The sequence below is a fragment of the Corythoichthys intestinalis genome, chromosome 8 (assembly GCF_030265065.1).
Source record: "Corythoichthys intestinalis isolate RoL2023-P3 chromosome 8, ASM3026506v1, whole genome shotgun sequence".
In the NCBI taxonomy this organism is placed as follows: domain Eukaryota; kingdom Metazoa; phylum Chordata; class Actinopteri; order Syngnathiformes; family Syngnathidae; genus Corythoichthys; species Corythoichthys intestinalis.
In genome coordinates this window covers 32,848,360-32,859,948 of record NC_080402.1, presented here as the reverse complement: position 1 = coordinate 32,859,948, position 11,589 = coordinate 32,848,360, and the positions used below count along the sequence as shown (strand labels likewise).

Genomic DNA, 11,589 nt, shown 5'->3' with positions numbered 1-11,589 from the left:
GCACTGTATCTTATGTCGTCTTTCACCCATCAGATGATTGAAAATTAAAAGTGCACCGAAGCAGGGCATTACATTATATGTAATGTATATGTAAAAACGACAAACTTGCATTTGCTGGGTTTACAATTTATAAGAAGCTGCACTTGCCTTTGGAGATATCCAATGTGCATCAGAATTTATTTAAAACTTTGATGACTTACCAGCAACTGGTGGTATTTTGGCCTTTTTCTGTGATCCTTAGTGAGGCTGTAGAGAGGCAGAGGAGTTCAAGTGAAGATTCTGTATGAAGTATAATTGTGCTGATTAGGCGTGTTTAGCTCACCAATCTTTGACAAAGGACTGGAAGTCGAGGGAGAATCCCATGCTGAGTGGCAGCAGAGGAGGGTCTTCCTGCAGCACTTTGGTCAGAACCTCGAAGTCTGTATTGCAGTTCTTGTAGGGAAACTGTCCTGTGGCCAGCTCCACCTAGTGCACATAGGTGAATTTGACAGTCACCGAGTCTGCAGCAATGCCTGTGTGACCATTTTAGCTTGCATGAAGTGTAAAAATGTTAAGAGCCTGCACGTGGCCAATCATGACAGTGGATGGTCCTCCACTCAAAAGTACAGTGGTACCTCTACACACGAAGTGAATTCATTCGAGGACCTTGTTTGTAAGTCGAAATGGTCGTATGTCGAGCAGGATTTTCCGATAAGAATACTTTATAGTTTCATTAATTTGTTCCACAGCCCAAAAACCTACACTAAATCCTTAATAAATACTGCTTTTACTGTTGCAAATAGCAATTACAAAGAGCAAAACAAATACATTATGAATACAAATCACAATAACAATATAATAGTAGTAATAATAATAATAATAATCATAATAATAATAATACCTTAATAATGTTACGAATCGGGTTCTAATGTGGCGGATGTATTTTGCGTGGTGTACCTGAACGCACCGCGCGGCTGACAACAGAATGAGAGAGGTGTATTAGAGTTTTTACTTTCAGTTTTCAGTGTTTTGTTGTTGGGTGTCAGCTGCAGGGGGCAGTAGGCATGTTGTGAAGGCAAGTTCTGAAATGATTAAAAACCTGACGAAGCTGGCGATTTCTTTGGCGATGTTACAATAATAATAATTGTCACCTTAACTTGTAAAGATTGGCGAACGGAGGAGGACCGCTGAGCTCGTAGTCCTTCTACGGCCGTATTGTCGAGCCAGTTTACCGACGCAGACACCATGCTCATATTTCCCTATCATTTCAAACTTCATTTTAATGGTAAGCTTAACCTTTTTCCTTTTTTTTCACCACCTGCACTAACATTGTTGGAACCCATGTTGATTTCTCTCACAAGAAAATCCACTGTGCGTCTGTCTTGTGGGAAAACAAAGACACTGCCGGGCTGTCATAAATCGTCATATTTTGAGCATGTCGTCAGATGTAGAAACAAATGGCGATCAAATTTTACGTCGGATGTCGAAAAGATCGTGTGTCGAAGCGATCGTATGTCGAGGTACCACTGTATATAACAGTGCAGGTAAAGAAAACCTAACATTTTTTTTGCTGTTCTTCTGAGACTCAACTTTTGGAGAGTCCATGTTTACCGTAATTTCTTGACTATTGGGCGCCCCTGATTACAAGCCTCACCCAGTACATTTTTAAAGGAAAAACCATTTTGTACATACATAAGTCTCTCCTGCCTATAAGCCGCGTGTGCCAACTTAGTAACAAGAGACATTGACAAAGAAATACACAGTTTTCAAAATTTTAATAACACACCTTAACTTTTCGTTCCAAACAGCGCCGGCAAACACAGCAGTTATATAGCAGCGGCACAAAGTTACATAGCATCAGCATGGCGGTGCAGCACTAATTGTGCTGGTTAATAAAAACATAAAAGTCTTTGTTAGCAATCTTCATCTTCCTCCTGTGCATTCAAACGATAGAAGTCTTCACCTTCAGTGTCGGATATGAAGACGCTCAGACGCACTTCGCCACGCACCTCAGTCTCTCCTTCACTGTCGCCTTCAATAGCCACATTTACATGCTGACTTATTCATACCGATTCAAATCATTCCGAATGGAAATTTCAGATCAGCTGTTTACATGTCACTTCATCTATTCCGATCCAGTGTTTACATGTGACTGCCTTTATTCCGAAAGGACGTTTGACAACTGCCGTCTGACATGCGCAGATTAATCAAAACAAAGCGTCACGTTGCAAAACATGGAGATCGATCGTCGGAGTGCTGCTGTTTTAACTTTAACCCACTTGTTGTGTTTGTGGGGTCGTATCCGCTTCTGCTGTTTTGCTCTTTAGCCTTGTAGTAGCCGGTTTTCCACCGGTTTCTAATCTGGTCAACGCTCAAGTCTATTCCGGCTTCGTGTAACCTCTCGTGAACTTTTTTAAATAGTTCACTGTTCCTCGTTTTACGCCCGTCTAAGCGAGCAATTATATTCAATTCTTTTAAAGTTTGAATTAAATACAATCTTTCCGCCGGACTCCAATTAGGTGCGCTGTGCTTGGAAGCCATGGTGCAAGTGACGTTACTTACGTCACAAAGGCTACGTTCATACTACAGGTCTTAATGCATGAATCCGATTTTTTCGTGTTTTTCCGACTCGAGTGAGGCATTAACTTGACGGTCTGAACGTGACAAGTCGCATAGAACGGGACCATTTCAAATCCGATCTGGGTCACTTTCGTATGTGGTCTAAATCCGATCGGGGCCACATTTTTCCAGACTGCCGCGGCGGTCTGTACTGTCCAGTCCCGCAAATCGGATTTAATGCAGCAATTACGTCATCAAATAGCGAGAGAGTCGTTACCGTAGCAATGCACCTGTGCGTTATTAGCGCCTAGCTTGCAGTGAACACGGCTTTTGAGGAAGGGCTGAGCTTGACAACAGTCATAAAAAATAAAAATGGGTTGAGGATAAGCCTGAGAATGCTCAGTTTTCTCTCTGTTCCAAGTGAGCAATATTTCAACATTGCCTCCACGGCCGAGAGTCGGGACAAATTGCCCGTATGTGTGTGTGACGTGCACGGACAGTGCGTGCATGCTATCGATCCATATAAACTTCGAATATAAGCCTAAACGGGGATTATTTATGTCTGTTATTTGTGTCCACCTTTTGAAAAGCAAAATATGATATCCCTGGAATGACGGATGACGTCTGTCATTTGTTTTGATGCTTCTGCGCATGCGGGTCTTCTTGCTTAGCGCGTGTCGGACTGCGAATTAGTGCGCATGCGTAATACTTGAACGGTCTCAATGGATAAAGGCAGTCTGAACGGGCACGCCAAAAAGCCGGATATGACAAAAAATCGGATTCGTGCATTAAGACCTGTAGTATGAACGTAGCCAAAGTGACGTCACCACGTCAGTACGGAGCATGTGCAGAAAGAACGCAACCAGACACCATTCCGCTTCCCTGTTTACATGATATCATTTTACTTCTAATCGGTTTGGGAAAAGGAATATTCTACCCCTGTGAATCGGAATGAAATTCCATTCGGTTTGGGCCTGTTCATTCCGAATGAGGTGTTTATATGGAACACATTTATTCGGTTTGAACAAATATTCCGATTGTAATTGGAATATTTGGCTCCATGTAAACGTGGCAAATGTCTCCCATAATGAGGCAAATTCACTCCCAGCCTGTGCCGTCCTCCTCGCGCTTCATGCTGCCAGGCTCCCCCGTCAAACCTGTGCAAAAGCTGCTCTTCGCATGCGGCGAGTCTTGGCAAACGATCTCTCGCCGCTCGTCATCAAAGCTTCCCATACAACTCGGATGGCCAATTTAATTTCTTCTAGCATTATTTTCCATGATGCAGGTCTGCCAATTCTACTCATGCACAAAGACGAGGGTCCGCCACCTCTATTCATGCACAACGCACAAAGTTAAACTACCGGTAATAGTGCAAACTAGCGTCTTCCTCGACAAATATATTCCACGTGTCTCACTCCCACATTCCATGCTCGAGCGCCCCTGGCGGCCATCAGAAAAATACACAAATTGGCCGCATCATTGCACACACCGCAGGACCCAAACTGAGGGAAAAAAGTAGCGGCTTGTAGTCCGGAAATTACGGTAAATAAAATATATGGTACAAAATTATCTGTAAGGATGGCAATAACTAGAATAGGGCTGCAGCTATTGAATATTTTGGTAATGGAGAATTGTACTGAAAATTCAACCGATTAATCGAGTATTCGGATAAAACATTTTTTAGGTAAAGAGCAATTATAGATATACATGAGAAAACAAGACAATTCACCTGATATTGAACCATTTTTTGACAATCAATGTCTTCATTTTAGATGTACATTGTTGAAAACAGCCAACAATTGCATCTCAGATATGACTAGAAAAATAAAACAAATTCACTGCTTTCACTCATAAAACTTAAGATCTTATGGGAAAAAAAAAAAAAAACAAACATCTTATTTCTTACCTAAAAATGTCATTACACTTGATAACAAACATCACTCAAAAGTTAGGTGTTTTTTCCCCCCATGTGTTTCAATTGAATCTCCATTTGTGTCAAGCTATTTTTAAGTTCGAGTTAGTCAAGTTTTAAGTTAGTCTAAATTTTAAACTCTGATAGGATTTTGAGTTTTTGCAGTGTTCAAAATGAATGTTTGATACCTGTTGTATTGGAGCACATTAGGCACCAGTGCTACTTGGTGTTATATCCAGCAATTATTAGCGAGCTAAAATTGACAGTTAGCTTTATTATGCTTTTATTTTACACCCTCGTCACTCTACAGCGGTGTGTTTTTACAGATTAAATAAAGCCTGTATGTTAGAGACGTTAGCCACGCATCGACAGAAGTCATTATTAATAGGAACCTAGCCCTCCGTAGGGCTAACGCTACATTATCAAGGTACAGTATAGTTAATCTTATAAGCGCTTAGAAGTCTACTGCTTTAAGATGGCAGCTGTTTACTAACGCTGCCGAGTATCTAATTTCGCATCTACTTCTATAAATATATGTGATATCTATGAGACGCATAAGATGCTACCGCCATAGCATCATGCGGGCGTAGTTTGTAGCAACGTTGGCGTAGTTTGTAGCGGCTGTCGGCTGCAGTCAGGTATAATTGCTTCTTCCTCTACGCACGTGACGTCAGCGTCTTGTGCCCCATTATAAGTAGTCCGGGCAAAACGTCATGCTTAGAGTCGGCAAATTAAACGATTTCTCGAGACGGAGAAAATGCCTCGATCAATTTTTAAAATCGAATTAGGGATGTCTCGATCCAAATTTTTGCACTTCCGATCCGATACCGATATTGTTTGCACTTACGATCCGATACCGATACAGACCTATCTGAGCATGTGTTAAAGTTTAAAGTTATTTAGCCTCCTTACTTAGTTGTCAGACTCATGTTGAAAAAGGTTTGAGTACTCTTGATAACAACTAGCCAGCTGAATTAGGTGAGTTTGAATAACACACAACGGTTGGTAACAAGAAACTGACCTGTTTATTCAGTGACAAACACAAAACATTATAAATAACAAACAGAAATGGCATAGTCAGTCAGTAAAACGTCTAAATAATATTGTAAACTGTCTTAAAAAAGCATAACACACCAACAACCTCAGTGGAAAATCCCCCAAATCCCCCAAGCTATTAGATGCTTTTAATGTTTCGTGCATTAGTTACAAAAATTGTATAAAAAGCCTCTCAGGTTTAAATGAACGACTATTTCAGTATCAAGTTAACATTTTAAAACAGTAAATAAAATGCTCAAGTCCCCATTCTGTATCAGCAGCTTTAAACTACATTCATTTAATTTTGCGAATCAACTGTTAAAAGTTGTTAAAATTGCTCCCGTTATTCCATAATTTCCCTTCTGTCTACTTTCGACATATGAAAGTTTTAAAACTGTTTTGAAGATAGATTCAAGTCAAGATTTTTCCGATTTAGGGCTATTTTAGATAAAAAGTTAATTAGGTTCGCTTGGAAGGTTCACAACAGCCTAATAGGGAAGTCTTCTGCTTTAAGATGGCGGCTGTTTACTAATGCATCTGGTTTTCAATACTTCAATGTTGCTAACGCAATCGAGTGTGTCGTTTTGCATCTAGTTCTATATACAGTGCCTTGCAAAAGTATTCGGCCCCCTTGAACCTTGCAACCTTTCGCCACATTTCAGGCTTCAAACATAAAGATATAAAATTTTAATTTTTTTGTCAAGAATCAACAACAAGTGGGACACAATCGTGAAGTGGAACAAAATTTATTGGTTAATTTAAACTTTTTTAACAAATAAAAAACTGAAAAGTGGGGCGTGCAATATTATTCGGCCCTCTTGCGTTAATACTTTGTAGCGCCACCTTTTGCTCCAATTACAGCTGCAAGTCGCTTGGGGTATGTTTCTATCAATTTTGCACATCGAGAGACTGACATTCTTGCCCATTCTTCCTTGCAAAACAGCTCGAGCTCAGTGAGGTTGGATGGAGCGTGTTTGTGAACAGCAGTCTTCAGCTCTTTCCACAGATTCTCGATTGGATTCAGGTCTGGACTTTGACTTGGCCATTCTAACACCTGGATACGTTTATTTTTTAACCATTCCATTGTAGATTTGGCTTTATGTTTTGGATCATTGTCCTGTTGGAAGATAAATCTCCGTCCCAGTCTCAGGTCTTGTGCAGATACCAACAGGTTTTCTTCCAGAATGTTCCTGTATTTGGCTGCATCCATCTTCCCGTCAATTTTAACCATCTTCCCTGTCCCTGCTGAAGAAAAGTAGGCCCAAACCATGATGCTGCTACCACCATGTTTGACAGTGGGGATGGTGTGTTCAGGGTGATGAGCTGTGTTGCTTTTACGCCAAACATATCGTTTTGCATTGTGGCCAAAAAGTTCAATTTTGGTTTCATCTGACCAGAGCACCTTCTTCCACATGTTTGGTGTGTCTCCCAGGTGGCCTGTGGCAAACTTTAAACGAGACTTTTTATGGATATCTTTGAGGAATGGCTTCCTTCTTGCCACTCTTCCATAAAGGCCAGATTTGTGCAGTGTACGACTGATTGTTGTCCTATGGACAGACTCTCCCACCTCAGCTGCAGATCTCTGCAGTTCATCCAGAGTGATCATGGGCCTCTTGGCTGCATCTCTGATCAGTTTTCTCCTTGTTTGAGAAGAAAGTTTGGAAGGACGGCCGGGTCTTGGTAGATTTGCAGTGGTCTGATACTCCTTCCATTTCAATATGATGGCTTGCACAGTGCTCCTTGAGATGTTTAAAGCTTGGGAAATCTTTTTGTATCCAAATCCGGCTTTAAACTTCTCCACAACAGTATCTCGGACCTGCATGGTGTGTTCCTTGGTTTTCATAATGCTCTCTGCACTTTAAACAGAACCCTGAGACTATCACAGAGCAGGTGCATTTATACGGAGACTTGATTACACACAGGTGGATTCTATTTATCATCATCGGTCATTTAGGACAACATTGGATCATTCAGAGATCCTCACTGAACTTCTGGAGTGAGTTTGCTGCACTGAAAGTAAAGGGGCCGAATAATATTGCACGCCCCACTTTTCAGTTTTTTATTTGTTAAAAAAGTTTAAATTATCCAATAAATGTTGTTCCACTTCACGATTGTGTCCCACTTGTTGTTGATTCTTGACAAAAAAATTCAATTTCATATCTTTATGTTTGAAGCCTGAAATGTGGCGAAAGGTTGCAAGATTCAAGGGGGCCGAATACTTTTGCAAGGCACTGTACATATGATATCTATTGACATAGTTTGTAGCGGCTGTCAGCAGCAGTCAGGTATTCTTGTGTTTTTTATCTAGCGGCATGAGTTGAGCTAAAGCCGTGAGTTGAGCATTGGCATAACCTGGGTCTATTGCTGCATTCCAGAAAAGTGGGATGTCGGACTTTTCCGACCTCCGACTAGGAAAATATCATTGGAACGCCACTCGAACTGGGAGGTCCAAGTCGCGAAGTCGGAGAAAAAATAACTTCCCCGACTTCCAAGTTGTTTCAATCTGACGTCATTGGACAAAATGGCGCTCATGAAAACGTATTGAATGATAACACAATAATGTAAGTAAGTAAATCAAGTTTATCTGAGACGCCATGTATTTTTTTTCTCATACAGTGAATTATCTTTGTTGTGCTATGTTTTTATATTGACGATCAGCGAAGGATGTAACTAAAAAAAGGCAGTTTACAGTGTGGGCTGTAACGCAGCCGTCGTTTTTCCTCTACTATTTGATCGCTTATAGGAAGGCAGGTTCGCTGGAGGTCAAAATGTCTATGGATGGCCAAAATAAAAAAAACACCTTGTCGCGATCAGCCATCTTTGTGGTTTACATTTGCTTGGAACGCTTTGAGGTCGGAACTGGTCCCATCCGAGTGGGATAAATCCGACTTCCCACTTCTCTGGAATGCAGCATAAGTGTTGGATGGTGCGTCTTTACTCACGAGAGATAATGGCTCATCATCCAGAATGAATTCTTCGGCAATGACTCTTGTTATTCCCTGGGCTTTGGGACTGTCGAGTGCCAGTTTGTCACGCATAGCATAAGTTTCTGCCAGTGTTAGTTGCGTAGGACCTTTCTTTTTGTCTTCGGTTTTCTTAACATACTCCTCATATTGTTTGTGGTGGTATTTCGCTAAATGCTTGATTAGGTTGGTTGTATTAAAACTTCTTATAGCTTTACCACTACGCTTGACTTTATTGTGGCATATGTTGCACTCTGCCTCTTCGTCTTTGTCGTCCTTTAAGGTGAAATGATCCCACACAGCTGACATTTTTACCGATAAAGTCTCTCGGTAAATTGGGAGACGGTAATGTAAATGTAGTGTGTTGAAGGAGTGCTGTAAAATGCAGACCGGATTTTAGGGAAACCGAAGCAAAAACTGGAATGGATTAAGTAAATCGGTGCGCTGGAAAACCCGGACCGGATTTTGGAAAAAGGAAAAAAAAAAAACTGGATCGGAAGTCTGGATCAGAATTTTTCCGTGTTCCGATCCGATGCGCATTTTTTTGCCCATATCGGCGTCCGATCCGATCCAAATATCGGATCGGGACATCTCTAAATCGAGTTACTTGAATTATTCGAGTAATCGTTTTATCTCTAAACTAGAATCTTACCAGTGAGATGCCAAGGCTCCACACGTCGGCTCGGATGTCGTAGTCGGGTTTGGTGGGATCGGGAGGGTCTATTCTCTCGGGCTGCAGGGATGAAAAACATACAATCATGAAACTACTCTTGGTTGAATAGTTTTTATGCATTTGAATTTGGCTGTTTATAAAATATTAACGACACCCTTATTGTCTGATAGTTACATTTAGTAATAATTATATCTGTATAACTTGATTTGTTGTCACTCACCGCCATGTACGCAGCACAGCCAGCGCTCCGGGTCCTTGCTTTAGAGTCGACGAGACGTCCGCTGATCCCAAAGTCACACAGTTTGATCTGACCTTTTGCATCCAGAAGAATGTTGGAGGGTTTCACATCTCGGTGGATGACACCGTGTTTCTCTTTCAGATACAGCAAGGCTTTCACTATCTGGAACCAAAACACAGTAATAATCAAAACACAGTATTTCAACAGACAAAACATTTTCATAAATATAGTCATGGGGTGTGGCTATTGAATATTTAAAAAAATATTTGATCTCTTTGTTGAAATTGCTTATAATGTTTGTACGTCATTATGTCATATCTGAATTATTTAAATAATCTTTGGAACCCAACTTGAATGATTCACTTACGGCAACAGTCATCTTTCCTAAGATTTGTTCTGGGATGGGGCCTTGGACTCTCTTCTTCAGCTTTTCAGCACAAGTTCCCATCAGTTCCATGGCAATAAATACATCTGTCTGTAAAAGTAAGTGCATATAAAATATATAAAATGTAGTCAGGTGGACACAATAATGATCTTTAATTGTTGGAAAATAAAGTGAAACCTCCAAAGTCAAACACACAAGTGCTTCAACATGGACTTAACATTTATTCATTATATGGCCCTAATATTTCAATGGACATGAAGAAACATGTTTTTTGGAAATTACTTCAAACACTAACACGATACTCGGCCTGTTTTGATTCTGTGCTTGAAATGGATGTCCAGCCCTCCACCAATCAACCAATTATGAGATCAGTTCTTTGTCTTGACAAATGACATTTGGAATATGAACAAAGTTTGCACGCTCATGTTACATGCATAACACAGAGGTTGATTGGTGCAAAGATACATTTTTTACACGTATACATACAGTGGGGCAAATAAGTATTTAGTCAACCACTATTTGTGCAAGTTCCCCACCTTGAAAATATTAGAGAGGCCTGTAATTTCCAACATGGGTAAACCTCAACCATGAGAGACAGAATGTGGAAAAAAACCAGAAAATCACATTGTTTGATTTTTAAAGAATTTATTTGCAAATCATGGTGGAAAATAAGTATTCCGTCAGTACCAAAAGTTCAACTCAATTCTTTGTTATGTACCCTTTGTTGCCAATAACTGAGGCCAGACGTTTTCTGTAACTTCACAAGCTTTTCACACACTGTTGCTGGTATTTTGGCCCATTCCTCCAAGCAGATCTCCTATAGAGCAGTGATGTTTTGGGGCTGTCGTTGGGCAACACGGACTTTCAACTCCCTCCTCACCCCGTGGCGTCAAAATGATAACAAGAACGGAGAGCAAAAATCCCAGAACCGCACGGGGGGACATAGTGAATGAACTACAGAGAGCTGGGACCACAGTAACAAAGGCTACTATCAGTAACACAATGCGCCGCCAGGGCCTCAAATCCTGCACTGCCAGACGTGTCCCCCTGCTGAAGAAAGTACACATCCAGGCCCGTTTGCAGTTCGCTAGAGAGCATTTGGATGATCTAGAAGAGGATTGGAAGAATGTGTTATGGTCGGATGAAACCAAAATGGAACCTTTTGGTAGAAACACAGGTTCTCTTGTTTGGAGGAAAAAGAATACTGAATTGCACCATACCCACTGTGAAGCATGGGGGTGGAAACATCACGCTTTGGTGCTGTTTTTCTGCAAAGGGACCAGGACGACTGATCTGTGTAAAGGAAAGAATGAATGGGGCCATGTATCGAGAGATTTTGAGTGAAAATCTCCTTCCATTAGCAAGGGGATTGAAGATGAGACTTGGCTGGGTCTTTCAGCATGACAATGATCCCAAACACAAAGCCGCGGCAAAAAGGAGTGGCTTCGTAAGAAGCATTTCAAGGTCCTGGAGTGGCCTAGCCAGTCTCCAGGTCTCAACCCCATAGAAAATCTGCAGAGTGAGTTGAAAGTCCGTGTTGCCCAACAACAGCCCCAAAACATCACTGCTCTAAAGGAGATCTGCATGGAGGAACGGGCCAAAATACCAGCAACAGTGTGTGAAAAGCTTGTGAAGAGTTACAGAAAACGTTTGGCCTCCGTTATTGCCAACAAAGGGTACATAACAAAGTATTGAGATGAACTTTTGGTATTGACCAAATACTTATTTGCCCCACTGTATGTTGTTCGGTAAGTGAAATGGATGAAGGAATAAAACTGTCTTTATGGATGCTGTCAATGCATTACCAAATGAGATTTTTATTTACCAGCAGTGCTCTTTTCTTCA

At 41.1% G+C, this 11,589-nt stretch overlaps 1 protein-coding gene and 1 long non-coding RNA gene across 6 annotated transcripts in view; one reads left to right on the top strand and one right to left on the bottom strand.

Annotated features, from left to right (window-relative positions):
• map2k7 (mitogen-activated protein kinase kinase 7) overlaps positions 1-11,589 on the bottom strand; it is a 42,451-nt gene that overhangs the window by 9,963 nt on the left and 20,899 nt on the right. For all 3 annotated transcript variants that reach the window (XM_057843895.1, XM_057843896.1, XM_057843897.1), the window contains 5 exons: positions 9,727-9,834; positions 9,342-9,521; positions 9,101-9,181; positions 323-465; positions 201-246 (listed from right to left, as the gene is read on the bottom strand). In XM_057843895.1, the coding sequence (XP_057699878.1) occupies positions 201-246; positions 323-465; positions 9,101-9,181; positions 9,342-9,521; positions 9,727-9,834 (558 nt within the window). The remainder of the gene's footprint in view (positions 1-200; positions 247-322; positions 466-9,100; positions 9,182-9,341; positions 9,522-9,726; positions 9,835-11,589) is intronic.
• Positions 1-11,589, top strand: part of LOC130920583 (uncharacterized) — a 45,545-nt gene that overhangs the window by 22,408 nt on the left and 11,548 nt on the right. The window contains exon 6 of one of the 3 annotated variants that reach the window (XR_009064183.1): positions 9,356-10,477. The exons of the other annotated variants lie outside the window; for them this stretch is intronic. This is a non-coding gene — a long non-coding RNA (uncharacterized LOC130920583). Of the gene's footprint in view, positions 1-9,355; positions 10,478-11,589 lie in introns of those variants that run through there. 3 annotated transcript variants of the gene reach the window in all.